This window comes from Daphnia magna, linkage group LG9 (assembly GCF_020631705.1).
Source record: "Daphnia magna isolate NIES linkage group LG9, ASM2063170v1.1, whole genome shotgun sequence".
NCBI lineage: Eukaryota > Metazoa > Arthropoda > Branchiopoda > Diplostraca > Daphniidae > Daphnia > Daphnia magna.
In genome coordinates this window covers 3892379-3906098 of record NC_059190.1, presented here as the reverse complement: position 1 = coordinate 3906098, position 13720 = coordinate 3892379, and the positions used below count along the sequence as shown (strand labels likewise).

The following is a 13720-nucleotide window of genomic DNA, read 5'->3' as shown; positions in this document are numbered from 1 at the left end:
TAATGATGACCTACGCATATTGGCCAGCATCATTTTGGACTTAGAAATCTTGCGACGTAATGAAAATGGCGCGTGGTTTATAAGCAATTTTCTTAAAATACCCACTGATTTTCCTTTTTACTTGTCGTTTAACAATTTTTCAATTAAGACATTTATTCGCTTAACCCTATCGGGAACTGCGCGAACACCGAGAGCCCTTGAGTTGCATTTACGGCCACTCCATTCGCGGTAGAATTTGAAAAATGAACCCTCAGCGCACTCTGGAGACATGTTGTGAAATTGCTTGTTCTTAACCCAATTCTTTGACTGATTTTATGTTATCTAAAACATAAAAGTTGTGATTTGTGACAGCTCTGGCACACCCTATACTTAAGAAATCAAAAACCAGCAGGGATTTGAATAATTAGAGCCGGCTTTATCATTACCCTGGTTTCTTAAGGTTTTTAACACTTTCAGCCTACAAAAATGGTGAGTTTGCTGTTTGTTTGTGCTGTAGACACCATATCCCTCATTTAAATTGAAGACAGCTCCCAGTTAAATTGTACACAAACAAATGAATGTGACAATTATTTTATCCACATTTTTATGATAAGTCATTACTGTGCTTTAACCATCTTCCTTGTCGAAATAGTTTTATCAGTTCTGAATTTTTTATATTTAGTCTGCAACTTTGAGGCCTTATTTGTCAGCTGTTCGGAGTACGCTGGAAGCTGCCATGTGTCTCGAAAACTTCTCATCTCAAGTAGTTGAAAGACACAACAAACCAGAAGTGGAAGTTCGGTAGGGTAATATATTAGGATTTTTTTAAAACATCAACCATCATACTATTCTATGTTAATAGCACAAGCAAAGAACTATTACTAAACCCAGTAGTTATTTCACGAAATGAAAAAGAAAAAGTGTTAATAGAAGCCTCCATTAATTCAGTCCGCATAAGTATTTCTATTAAACAAGCTGATGAAATAGAAAAAATTCTCTGCCATAAATTCATGAGGTTCATGATGATGCGAGCAGAAAACTTTGTTGTTTTGAGGCGAAAGCCTGTTGAGGTAAAGTACTTTCTATATAAATTTTTAATGACATTTCATATTGATTTGCTGTTATGTACTAGGGATATGACATAAGTTTCTTGATAACAAATTTCCACACTGAAGCCATGTACAAACATAAACTGGTAGATTTTGTCATCCACTTCATGGAGGAGATAGACAAAGAGATAAGCGAAATGAAATTGGCCGTAAACGCGCGTGCTCGTGTCTGTGCTGAAGAATTCTTGAAGCGGGTAAACGTTTGACTTTTACATCTTCCGTACTGCTACTTAATTTTATTATTTCTCTAGTTTTAAAACCATGAGCTTTTTTTGGAGGAGAGACAAAAAGAATTCAATAAGAGAATTCCCAAGTTTATTTGCATCAAACCTATTTGCAAGCAAGCTTATTCAATAAATTCTTAACTTGTGCACAATCATGTAACTATCAACTTGAGTTCATGCACAAGACCAAAAAATAAATCAGAACATTACCAAAAACTATAATGTATTTTGTAAAGCTGGAGTGTGCATGTTTCTTGATAATATCTACTTTAACAGTTTCACCTCAACTAGAGGGATGGCGCTAGCCAGTTCAAGAACTTAAGACCCATTTCGAAACCTAGGAAGCACACGGCGTTGGCAGGGAAGGCTCTGTGGATAAAAGGGAAAAAATTCGTGTAGATATTCGACAATAAATTGCTTTCTGCAGTTTTCGCTTACCGAAGAAAAACGGGAACAGCTCCTTTATAAAGTGCTCGAACTCCTTCTTCGCGCATTAACACTTTAAAAACATCGCGTACTCCATTGGGGTAAGTTCCTTCGGGCGCTTTGTTTGTTAGAAAAACAAAGTAGTTCTTTAAACTTTTTCTGTAGGACAAGTGACATTTATTTACCTGTTTGTAATCTACTCTTCAACACATCCGGTGGAATAGCAATAATCCAATTTACGATTCCTGCCATACCTCCAGCAAACATTGTCCGAAGAGGGCTTAACTTGCCTTCCGAGTTTTCGGGTGCAAGTGTAACCTGGAGCCATTCATATGTCATGAAATAGACTCCACTGGCTGGTACGTCTATTATTAAACACAATGCAATTAGTATATCTTTGCAACTATTCTGTTTAGGAATATTTCCGAGCTTACCTCTGAGCAAAGTCGCTCCTGTCCCACGATAGATGCTGCGAATACCACCCTGTTTGTATAACTGACGAATGCAGTCGATTGGGCCTGCATACTTTGCAGGTCCAGTACTTGCTTGTTGTACCTACACCAAAGAGATGGTAGATAAAGCTTTGTTAGCATTCCTATTCTTTACCAGCAATTTATGTCTATTACCTGAAGTAAACATTTAATTCTTTCACCAGGAGCCATAATGCTTTAATATACATTAAAAAAAAAAGAAAGTAAATATTTTCTGTTCAAAACTTCAATAACAGCTAATCTTACATGGTTGTGCCAATAGCAGAAAAGGCTCCTGCATTGAAGAGTTGTAACAATGTCAGTCTTTCATTAGGATGACTTTGTTGAAGCTTTTTCCCAATGCCAAAGCCAAGAAAACTTATGGCAAAAATAGGTGCAACACCAGTAATAGGAGCAGCCATACCTAATAATTGTATTTTTTTAATATAGTATTTTAAATATCTTTTGCAAGACTATGACTATCATACAAGTAGTAATCATAGCTTATATATTTACCTTTGTAAAGGCCCCTAAAACCTTCATGCTTTATTGTTTTCGTTAGGCAATCCCAAGTTCCACTATACAGTGGGGCCTGTCCCGGTATCACTGGCATTGTTTGTAGTCTCACCTAAAGAAGGAATATATTTACATATGTTTTATTTTTGAAAATAGTTTGCATGAAGTACCTTTAATGTATCAAACGGATGTCCCACAAATATGGTACATACACCGCCAAACCCACCGGCGAAAAAATTCTTGATTGGGCTTACTTTATTAGCTTCACCCATTTTTGAAAAAAAAAATTACTGCCGAAAAATTGCAATTTAGGAAGGCTAAATGATAGAAATCCTAGAAAAGACTGGAGGTACTTTGCAAATGAAAGACAACTGAGGTAAAAGATAACAGCTGAAATATCACGATGGAGATGTTCTATCTAGTTACTGCTTCCCTTCACAGTATAGCAAAAGAAGCATGTTGTAGCAGGCGATGTTTTTAGACTTTAGACTTTATGTTTATTCCTTTAGTGTTTAGCGCCATTAGCGTCCATCGCCGCAACATGAGAATTTAAAAACTAAAAAAGAATTTTTGCGAATTTTATTTTTAGAAATCTTTTCTTATTTCATTATTCTTATTTTTTTTTTATCTATTCCTTTTGGGGGAGGATTAATGGAGGAAGGTAGGAAGTATATGTTTGGTGTAGTTTACCACCATCTAGTGACCAAAATATCTTCACGTAAGTATCGATATTTTTTAATCGAACATTTGTTAAGAAATCCACTAGAACCAATATAAAATATCGATATACCATTGAAAATCATTAATAGTTGCCAACAGAACAAGCGTGGGGTGTGCACACTGTATAGTACTTCTGTTTGATCTACTCAATAGATAATACTTTTCCTTGAATTAATTTTCATTGTAACAGCTAATGATTTTGCATTCATAACTCTTTGCCGAGACATTGGAAATGGCTCACTCGAACAACTATACTGGGCAGCATTCTTACGGTTATTGGTGAGTACATGACCTGACATGACTAGTGCAGTAGACTAGCAAAGTATGTGGAATCCCCTTTGTAACTTCTAGTTTTGACTATTATGTTTATTAAAAACTATGCATCCTACTTGGAGGCATATTTTTATTATTATTTGTTGTGATGATTTCACCTACAACAACTTGTGGTACAATTTTTCCCTAGGATGAATCATGAAGGTTCAATTGTTCAAGAAGATGGGGAAATAAGCCCTCCTGGTGAACACTATAGTGTAACCTCAGAATCCAGGAGAGAAAGCGAAAAAGAGTGGGAAAGAAACAGAGATAGAAACCGAGATAGAATCAAAAGGCGATCCAGGTAAGACAATCATTTAGTTCTTTGTTGCCCATGTTAAATCATCTTTTTTAGTAGGTCTAGATCAAAATCAACAGAAAGGAGGCGACGAAGAGATAGAAACAAGAAAAGAGACTGGAGTAGTGATTCGGGGTCAAGCCGCAGTCGAAGTCGAAGCCGTGCTGACAGACGGCGAAGTCGAAGCCGTGATCGCAGTAAAAGGGATCGAGATCGATCGTCATATGAGTAACGAACTATAATGCAAAATTATTTATTTTAATTTTTTCTTAGTTTAAACACGTTTTTTGTTTTTTGTTTTATTATTATTATTTTTTTTTAGTGATCATCGAGAAAGGGAATATGAACGAACGGATAACTGGAGAGCTGTGGCCCCAAACAGTACCATTATGGTCAGCAATTTGCCGCTTCACATTGCTGAAACCGAGGTATGTGAACCCTATTGTTGGTCGCTTTACACCGTTGTTTGACCTCGTGTCATTTTTTGCCAGATTCGCGCAAACATCATGATGCATGGACTCGTGGCCAAAGACATTCGGCTGATACGGAGAAAAGATACGGGTAGGGTACCAACGATATATGCTCGAAGTAGTCGAAATAGGGATTCTCAGGTGTTAAAACCTTGGAACGCACGATCATACACAGGACTATCATCCAAATTATACGAGTGCGCCCATGGAAGGGGGTTCCAGATTATTGATGGAGAAATGCATTGGACTGTATACAAATGCAATAATGGAGCACTTGTTATTGGATATTTCTGGGTGCTGTTACCCAACTTTTAGGTGCTTCTCGTGGATTCGCGTTCGTTGAGTTTAATCGTCTACCCGAAGCTGAACGATGGATGGAAGTCAATCAGGTAGCATCAATCCCCCACTTCACGACAAACCGCGTTTGTGGGGACACGGTTGGCTGATTTCCCCGGCAGTCCCGTGGGATGTCATCTGCTAGAACCAAATATTACTCAATATTCGTGACCAAGTTCAAATGGGGGCTTCTAATGTTTTTTATGATCCAACTAATTCGCTGTATTTATTTATTTTTTCAGGGATGTCTTGTTTTGGAAAACCAGTATCAAGCCACTCTTCAGTATAGCATCTCAAAAGATTCTTTCAGTGATAAGGCAGCCAAAGCAGCCCAAGACTGGTTTTGCATTCATGTAATATTCATCTATCCATTACCTTTATTTTGGTTGCATTGACTACTGCCTTTTCTGTTGCAGTGTGGCGAACACAATTTCAAGCGACGAGAAGTATGCTTCAAATGTCAATCACCACGCAGTGAATCTGAATTAATGAATGATGTCCAGAGAGAAATCTCTCACTTTCCCACAAGCAGTAAGGAAAAGCATAATCCCTTTACGTCAAGTTTAAATTAAACTTTTATGTTTGGTAGCCGTCTTGTTACGCAACATGGATGTATTAACGAACGAAGATCGCGTTTTAAGTATTTTACAAAGTGTCCCAGGAGTTGCTACATTGCCCATAAAATCGGTCCGTATTGGTCGTGATCCCTTGAATAACATTTCCCGGGGTGTTTGCTACCTTGAAATGAACAACACCAACGATGCTATGCGTCTATTTGCTGGTTTATCGGATGTTGGATGCCTCGAAATCGATGGTCGAGAAGGTAGTATTTATGACATTACCATACGTTGCAAATTTTTATCTAACTTTGTTTATTCATCAGTCATGGTATCATACTGCAAACAAGGAAATACATCTTTGCCAGTCGCCTCAGTGTCTAATGCCACCAACTCGTTAGCACCGGCAGGTGTGACGGCTGTGGCAGCGGCGCAGTGGTCTGTGAGCAATGCGAACAGTAGCTCACAGGCCGCTACGCTTAGCAGTAATGGTGAAGTAAACTTCACTGCCTCAGAAATTCCTCGATTGGCAGAATACTCGGCTTCACTTTACGCAAAAACAGCAGAAGAGCACGCGTCTTATTTGAAGTAATTTTTGCAGCATAGATGGATTTGGAAAAAAAAAATTATTATTTCTTTACGCTTTTTTTTTCTTCTTTTTCTTTACCAGGTACTATACGCAATACTACACGAATCAATTGCAGTCTAGTTCGGATAAATCGCAGAAAAGTTTAGCGCCAGATTTAAGCAAATACGTTTACGATGAAAAATCCGGTTACTATTATGACACGGCTTCCAATTTGTATTATGACTCTAAAACCCAATACTTTTACAATCCGCAAACACAACAATTCTCTTATTGGGATAACGATAAGAACTGTTTTGTTCCCGTTTCGGCGGATGAAAACAGAATGGGAACGTCAAATAATACCCAAGAGGAAAAGAAGGAAAAAACGGAAAAGCAGGACAAAGTAATAATAGAATATTCGCTGTGCTATTGACTGAGTTAACTTTCAACCATTTGATTTTGAAAAGGTTACCGTTGCAAAAAAGATAGCCAAAGACATGGAGAAGTGGGCTAAAACTCTTAACCAGCGAAAGGAGTCGACGAAAGTTGCAGTTCCAGCTCCAGCATTCGAACCGGAACCAGAACGACGAAAAGAACCGGAACCAGCACCAACAACAGACAAGTCGAGTCTGAATGAAGTACTCCAGGTGTTACAGAGAAAACAATTAGCCGACAAGAAGCCTTTAGGTGCATCAGCTCTGGTTGCATACGGCAGTGATAGCGATAGTGATGGTCATGACGAAAAAAGAACTGCTGAGCTCTTGGAAAGTCTGATCGACTGGACCAAGCTTGCTTGCCTGTTGTGCAAAAGGCAATTTTCCAACCGAGAAACTTTGGTTAAACACCAACAGTTATCGGATTTGCACAGGCAGAACCTTGAAGCTTGGAAGAAGCAGAACGTACCAACTGCTTATCGGGATCGTGCTAAAGAACGGAGGAAGAAGCATGGAGACAGTGAGCCGAACCACCAACGCAAGAAACAAGTTTGTTAACACTGCCGCTAAATTTGCGATCCATCTACTATGTTTGTCCTGCGCTCTGCTAATTCAAATGACCCTTTATCTGCCATAAGGACTCGGTTTCGAGATCCCGGACAGAAACGGTTGCACCCGACTACGAACGTCCATCGCAGAGCGGGCTCGCCAGTAACAGTGTTGGCAACAAACTGCTGCAAAAAATGGGTTGGCAAGAAGGACAGGGCCTTGGCAAATCCAACCAAGGAAGAACCACTATTATAGAGGTTATTACGAGTGTGACGTAGTGATAATCAGCTATTCACTTTGAGTTTCTCTATTTGCAGGCCGACCGACGCAGTGCCCAAGCTGGTTTAGGTATGAAAACGTATGCGGTTGCAGGAGATGACTATCGCCAAAGCGTCAAGAAATTGGCAATGATGAGGTTCAAGGAACTAAACGACGATTGAGCTACCATAGTTTTCTTTCTGCCTTTTTACCGTAGTGTAACAGTAACACTCCATTAATTATTTTGTTAATCTGGTCGCTACTGAATCCCATGTCCGTGAAATACATCCTACTTCAAATCCAAGATAAATATGTATTTTAAATTAGCATTATTCATGGCATATTTTTTCAATTATAGAAAACAACGCGAAGATGAGATGGGGCAGCGGAAGCTCACTAAGGTTGCATACAGGGAAAAGAAGCTCACTTAGTAGCTAAACAGCATTGGAAACCACTAAATGCTATGGCGTTATAGGAATCTGGCTTAGTGGCGAAGGAACACAGTTTTCAAGGAAAAATAACTAATAGTGCTTAAACGTTCCGAGACTAGTGGTACATGATATATGGGACGAGGTGCTACGAAGAGCTATTCTGTCAATGCATCATTTGTTGCCACAACGTAATGCCAAAAACAATGATACCATTGATGAGACCAAGTAAGTACCCGAGATGAAAGGTGTGGCCAGATTGCAACCTAAACACGAAGTTGGTTTTTAGAATCGTAAGTGCTTTATATGTCCATACCGTCGATTAATTTACCTGTGCTTTTTTGGTGAAATAGGAGTAGGAGGGAAAACTCCAGGGATTGTGCTATCATAATAAACAAGCAGCCAAGAGAAAAGCACCATTGATAAGCCATAAAAACAGGGAAGAACCAATACTGCAAGTTGTTTGAATAAAATACTCTGAAGGTAGCTGGTAGGCATAATAGCACAATAGTGCAATACATCATACACACTGTAAATGGTTAAACTCATGATGGAATACATATATTTAAACAACAGGAAAAACTGCTGTGGAATAATAAATAGGTTGGCCACAATGTTCTCCATATTAAATTCAAGCTTCACGCTTGTGGCATTCCACCAATAATTCTCCTCTGTCCCTTTTACTGGAGATACCTCAGACACCTCAGATGGAGACTGAATACCTAAAGGGCCACACTCTGAAGTTGAATGGAAATTATTTGGTGACAGGCAATGCTGACTGCCACCACCTATATGTGTGTTGCAATGATACTATACATTAAAAAGACTTTAAGCACAATAACACATTAGTTAAATTACCAGTAAGTATGGTACCAAACAACTGGGAAGAGGACACTAGCAAAATTAACACCTGAAAACAAACAGATGATAATCCACACTGAAGCATCTTATTTCAATCTGAGGCTTTAAATAAAAAAACACTGTAGAAGTAAAACGCCTGCGAGGTTCGCGGGGGTGCGGCAGACTCACCCTGAATGCTGTGTACAAATTTAGAAAATTGAGCGATCGTACCTCAGCAGCTCGGCCTTACCCTCAGGCTCAAAAATTACTTGCAAGAGGTAAACCACTAGACAGACGCATGCTGCAGACCAGCAGACCTGCATTCAAGTATCTTACTGTATGATGCCGTATTCGACAAACTGTACAGCTTGGAGTTCGTAACCTATAATACTAACCATTGAAAACCATAGGGATTCCAAGTATCCCTTCTGTTTGCCCTAACACATTCATGTTTGTCTTCCTCTTTATGTTACTGTCATTCTGGTAATCGATGTTTTGCTACTCATTCCACGCTCGACTATAGCGTGGAAATAAACGCAGGAGCCAAATGTGCTTTCCGCGCTTTAGCCTGCGGAAAGGGATCGAATTCGTCACAGAAAATTTCATCTCTTGAAATTCGAAAAAATCACACGGCATAATAAAAATGTAACGCTGATTTCGATGAGAGGCTGGTTTAATGAGAAAACTATTGACTTAATCGAAATCAGCGTTATCGCCGTAAACTTTTGCTCACTAGGTGGCGTTGGCAGTAACCAGAGGGCGCCACTGCACAGATGTAGCCGTGTTAAGTGAACATTTTCCGACGCCGTACGTTTAACGGGAAGGTAGTGTTGTAAGATTTTGATCAAGATTTTAATCACGTAGGTTTCCGTACGTTTCAGAAGTTCATTTACGCGTGTCAAAAATATATCTTTTCTGTTTTTTTGTAATCACACTAATTTATGCCCGTGAACTTCAAAAACGTAGATAAAAACTTCCGTAAGAGTAGCTAAACCACCAGGTTTGCCACGCTGAACAATCAAACTGAATCATCAAATGTCATGCTCTGCACGTGGTTAAAAAGGTTTTCCCAATGCTAATTTATAACATACTACATTAATTATCAATTAAAACAGGTCATTTTCCATAGTGATTTCTGTACTATATAAATCTTTTGTTGCTGTACTGATCCTCAATCAGTTTCTTGGTTTATCATAGGCAATCATCAAAATGGAATGAACATCAGAAACAGCTAACCATGATTTCCTTTCAGTATTGTTTGTTTTAGGGCTCTTTCTACTTGCATGTGGACCATTGGCGTCAAAATTACTTGATTGTTGGTGATTTAATTTTTGTATAAATTTTCACAACTTGTTATACATTAGATGTTTCTGGTAAAATTTTTCAGTCCCACGATGGATGCTCAATCAAGTTTCAGTAAATTTCTTTACATTACTGGAGTACTATCTAGTAGAACCAGATCTTGTTTTGTTTTTTTAAGTTTAATTGAATTGTGCCAGAAGTTTTTAATAGCAGAATGATCCTAGTATTCATTAATAATTTTGCTGCCAGATGAAGTGTGTTAACTAGTTGCCATAGGACTTCTGCTGGATGCGCTTACATTGAATACCAAGAGTTTCTTTCCTGTTACCAATTTTCTGCATTTATGTAATGTCTAGGTTGAGAGTTAATTGTATGATCAATATCCAATTTCTTGTAACTTGATCAAAGATAAACTTCACCAGCAAGTTGGTGAAGTTAACAAGAAAAGATATAATTTTTCTTATTCAACTGTATGGAATCTTCAGTTATGTCCATCCGGCCTGATTATTGTAAAAAGTAAATAGTAGATCAAGTATTTACGAAACCGAGGCGAAAAATTTCTCTTGTTTAATTAATTTCTTTCCCCTTGTTGATTTGGAGGGGTGAGGTGACTTACCACTATGCAGATATTACTTTTAAGAAAGTCGTCGTTATTAGGTGTTTCATCATTCCAATAGACAATAAAATTGACAATGCAAAATAAATTTATCTGTTGGGAACTGTTGGTATTTTGTGAATCTATTTCATTGCAACCGAACGGGGAAAATCTTGTTGCAACACCTTAATAGTTATTCGTACAACAGTGAATTTGTTGATTGTTTTGCCAAAGGGAGCAGTTGATTTTGCCAAATAATGTTTGGAAAGCGCTGTTTTTATTTTTTTTTCTGGTTATGAACGAGAGTTCCTGAAAATTTTGTGTTAAAATGCACTCATTTCCTTATAATGGTTAGAAGGAAAATTTAGCAGGCATTAATGTTGCGAGTAATTTGTATGTCTTCATAACTTGTAAATCGTATCAAATAAATAACAAATAGAAAGTTAACGAAAGAATTGTTTATTGTCCCTCCTCCACCCACAATTCCACCACTATTTTACATACAACACAATACATATATAATTACAAATATAAATACATACATACATACATACAAACATACATATACAACAAATTAGTTAACCCGTTGGCTGCCAAACCATGCAACTCGTAGGTTGCTTAAACTACAGTAGCTACGTCTCGCGTCTGAAGGATCGCCGACCAAGGAGGACTTGTCCTAAGACAAGTCCGGGCTGACACGGCAATGGAAACCTTTACAGGGAATGCACACCCTCAGGAAACCATCACCGCATCGAACAAAGAGAATTCCCTACTGGTGCATTGCCTAACCGCCTTGCGGCTGAGCACTGCCCTACCCCATGGCCATGGGGCAGAGCAGTGCGCTCGGTCCCTAAAGCTAAAAAAAAAAATGGGAGCAAACGGGGTGGCAGCCAACGGGTTAACTATACAATACACAACACAACAATACAAAACAAAACAATACCCGAGAAGTTCCATGGTGACGTCACGCTCAATCGCCATAAGTTTGTTTTGTTTTCTGGATCTGATTGATCCATCGTTGCGAAGGACGGAGATACAACGAAGGCAAAGATGGCGATGAAACGATGGCAAAGGCCAGGGTGGCGATGAGACGAGGGCGAAGGTGGCGATGAGACGAGGGCGAAGGTGGCGATGAGACGAGGGCGAAGGTGGCGATGAGACGAGGGCAAAGGTGGCGATGAGACGAGGGCGAAGGCGGCTATGAGACGATGGAGAAACTGGCGACGAAACGGAAACGATGCGAAGACCTGGCGAAGCGACGATGAACCGTAGACCGTGCACAGACGAAGACGGTAAAGTGCAGGGACGAAGGGTTTAAAATACTGCAAAAGAGATGAAACATTAATAGATGGGCATTGAATACTGCTGATGTAATAAGAACAAAGAAAAGGCAATTTAACTTACATATTAAGTCTATGGATGGTCTATGGATGCATGGAAAGACTGGACAAATTGTAGGGAATGGCAATTTTCCAGCAGTACATAGGTGAACATTTTCCTATCCTACAATATGTCATTACTATCACAGCAAAGTGATACTTGACAACTAAGTAACTCACAGTACCAAAATGGGGTGATGTAATTAACCAATGGCTGGCTAACTGGAGATGAGCAAAAGGATGCTCAAATGATGATGGTTGATGGTTGGTACCATAAAGAAGAGGGACACTTTGCAGTTGTCAAATAGATCTATCACAAAACTGTAAGAGTCAGCTGTGATTCCAAATAGCACTCGAAGCCATTGGAGGTATTCCAGATTTCCAGTCTACAGAATATGTGGTATTGAAATTGATCTTCCTTCAACTCTGTTACACAAAACACAATCAGTTGGAACATTCTATTCCAATACACAGCAATGGATATACTTAAAACTAATAACATACCATTAGATTTTAGCTAAATAATCCTTCGAAAACACAAAGAATAGGGGCCATAATCCACACACACGATCCATTCTTCATGATCATGCAGCAAAAACGGATCCCGATAAAAGTTCAAAATTTCTCCGCTAGATGTCTTAGTCCACAATACCATCTAGCGACAAACCAGTTTTCATCGAATTCCAATTTAACTAAACGTAAAGAACAAAGATGGTGCGCTATCAGCATCTTATTTTGTTTATTTAAAAAACGGCTGGTTAACTGGTTTGACGAGAAAAACCAATAACTTAAGCGAAATCAGTGTTCAGTTATGATAATACCGCGTGTTTTTTTTTTCTAAGGCTATCGGGAACTTCGCGAACATCGGGAGCTGTTGAGTACTGAATACTGGCGGGCTCCCTTATCAGCCCGCCAGTTTCCTCTACAACATCCATTTTTGTCTGCTACAGAAAGTAAACACGTCTACAAAAAAATTAATAATAAATAAAGTACAGTCTATATCGAGGTCAAATAAAAATTACAAGATTACCTGATAACGAAGGAATTTCGTGATCCAATTATGAATGGAAAGAAAGATAATTTCAATGGAAAAAATTAAAACTAAAACTACAACGGGCGAAACTCCGTAAGCCGCCATGCAAGAACTGTTACTAGTTCGTGTCCAATTTTTTTTTCACAATTTCATCGAACTGGCAACTTCGGACGTTAGCCAACTCTATAAAAGTTATGTGGTGTTTTAAAATTTCTAAAAGTACAATTTCAGTTCTGACACATAAATAGACTCGAATCGAAAAATCATACGTTTAACACGATTAAACCCGTTACTTAGGCCTACTTGATATTTAGTGAAAACCTGCAACCGCAATAGAGCAAGTGACTGACGCGTACCCCCGCGATAAACATGGCCGCCAGCCGCAATTTCTCTCTTAAAATAGTAAGGTGCGTTCGTAGAACAATGGGGGTACGCGTCAGTCACTTGCTCTATTCTATATAGCAGTACTTGCCAAAACAATGTTTCGGGTTCTACTAGTATCTGGCTTTATGCAGCTAGCCAACTAGGAAATGCCCCGAGGAATTACAGTTTTATACTTTTATAACCCTTCACTTATCCATCTCTTGGTATTCCTCATGGTTTAACCAACAAGTATCATTAATCAATCCCCCTGAAAAGTGAAGAACACCTCTGGGTTTTAAGAATAAAGATTGGGTGCCACCTGCGATTGGGCAAATAGCAATGGTGGAGGAACCAGGGGTCTATGACTCTTAGGGCTCGGCCCCGCGTCCAATGGGTAGGTATCTGGGCGAATGGGTAGGTATCTGGGCGAATGAGTAGGTCTTCTCGGCAAAAAAATTGGATCCAGTGGGTAACGGTTCTTGAGACTTTGTGCCCACTACCTACCCGGGTTTTAAGTAAGTATCATAATTGACAAAACCGGTTCCATAGCCCGG

At 39.0% G+C, this 13720-nt stretch overlaps 4 protein-coding genes and 2 long non-coding RNA genes across 11 annotated transcripts; 3 read left to right on the top strand and 3 right to left on the bottom strand.

The window, feature by feature from the left end:
• Nucleotides 1-176: 176 nt before the first annotated feature.
• On the top strand, nucleotides 177-1528 carry LOC116930423 (actin-related protein 2/3 complex subunit 4). The gene is made up of 5 exons (XM_032937842.2): nucleotides 177-468; nucleotides 662-780; nucleotides 842-1049; nucleotides 1112-1282; nucleotides 1340-1528. Exons 1-5 carry the CDS (start codon nucleotides 466-468, stop codon nucleotides 1343-1345), a joined length of 507 nt encoding a protein of 168 aa, XP_032793733.1. The 5' UTR covers nucleotides 177-465; the 3' UTR covers nucleotides 1346-1528.
• Nucleotides 1387-3350, bottom strand: LOC116930421 (mitochondrial carnitine/acylcarnitine carrier protein). The gene is made up of 9 exons (XM_032937837.2): nucleotides 3078-3350; nucleotides 2895-3014; nucleotides 2725-2836; nucleotides 2476-2632; nucleotides 2365-2404; nucleotides 2173-2293; nucleotides 1924-2103; nucleotides 1751-1856; nucleotides 1387-1681 (listed from the first exon to the last, which is right to left on the bottom strand). The coding sequence occupies exons 2-9, from the start codon at nucleotides 2994-2996 to the stop codon at nucleotides 1600-1602; spliced, it is 900 nt and encodes a 299-aa protein (XP_032793728.1). The 5' UTR covers nucleotides 2997-3014; nucleotides 3078-3350; the 3' UTR covers nucleotides 1387-1599.
• Nucleotides 3351-3520: 170 nt separating this feature from the next.
• LOC116930419 (RNA-binding protein 5) lies at nucleotides 3521-7530 on the top strand. Of its 2 annotated transcripts, none has more exons than XM_032937836.2 (14): nucleotides 3521-3723; nucleotides 3908-4060; nucleotides 4115-4282; nucleotides 4377-4482; nucleotides 4546-4615; nucleotides 4840-4913; nucleotides 5103-5213; nucleotides 5277-5391; nucleotides 5450-5683; nucleotides 5744-6005; nucleotides 6088-6388; nucleotides 6453-6968; nucleotides 7058-7225; nucleotides 7286-7530. In XM_032937836.2, the coding sequence occupies exons 1-14, from the start codon at nucleotides 3677-3679 to the stop codon at nucleotides 7406-7408; spliced, it is 2448 nt and encodes an 815-aa protein (XP_032793727.2). In that variant the 5' UTR covers nucleotides 3521-3676; the 3' UTR covers nucleotides 7409-7530. The 2 variants fall into 2 exon arrangements, with proteins under 2 accessions (XP_032793727.2, XP_032793726.2); XM_032937835.2 differs by having other exon boundaries at nucleotides 4112-4282.
• On the bottom strand, nucleotides 7520-9036 carry LOC116930422 (ADP-ribosylation factor-like protein 6-interacting protein 6). Of its 5 annotated transcripts, XM_032937839.2 has the most exons (6): nucleotides 8890-9036; nucleotides 8745-8811; nucleotides 8684-8691; nucleotides 8513-8564; nucleotides 7986-8442; nucleotides 7520-7920 (listed from the first exon to the last, which is right to left on the bottom strand). In XM_032937839.2, exons 1-6 carry the CDS (start codon nucleotides 8890-8892, stop codon nucleotides 7821-7823), a joined length of 687 nt encoding a protein of 228 aa, XP_032793730.2. In that variant the 5' UTR covers nucleotides 8893-9036; the 3' UTR covers nucleotides 7520-7820. The 5 variants fall into 5 exon arrangements, with proteins under 5 accessions (XP_032793730.2, XP_032793729.2, XP_045035278.1 ...); XM_032937838.2 differs by having other exon boundaries at nucleotides 8745-9000; XM_045179343.1 differs by having other exon boundaries at nucleotides 7986-8443; nucleotides 8517-8564; nucleotides 8745-9000.
• Nucleotides 9037-9129: 93 nt separating this feature from the next.
• Nucleotides 9130-10838, top strand: LOC116930424. The gene is made up of 2 exons (XR_004398425.2): nucleotides 9130-9354; nucleotides 9461-10838. It is a non-coding gene; the product is annotated as an uncharacterized LOC116930424 (long non-coding RNA).
• Nucleotides 10835-12731, bottom strand: LOC116916225. Its single transcript, XR_004390539.2, has 4 exons — nucleotides 12275-12731; nucleotides 11956-12196; nucleotides 11796-11894; nucleotides 10835-11713 (listed from the first exon to the last, which is right to left on the bottom strand). It is a non-coding gene; the product is annotated as an uncharacterized LOC116916225 (long non-coding RNA).
• Between the last annotated feature and the right edge of the window lie 989 nt (nucleotides 12732-13720).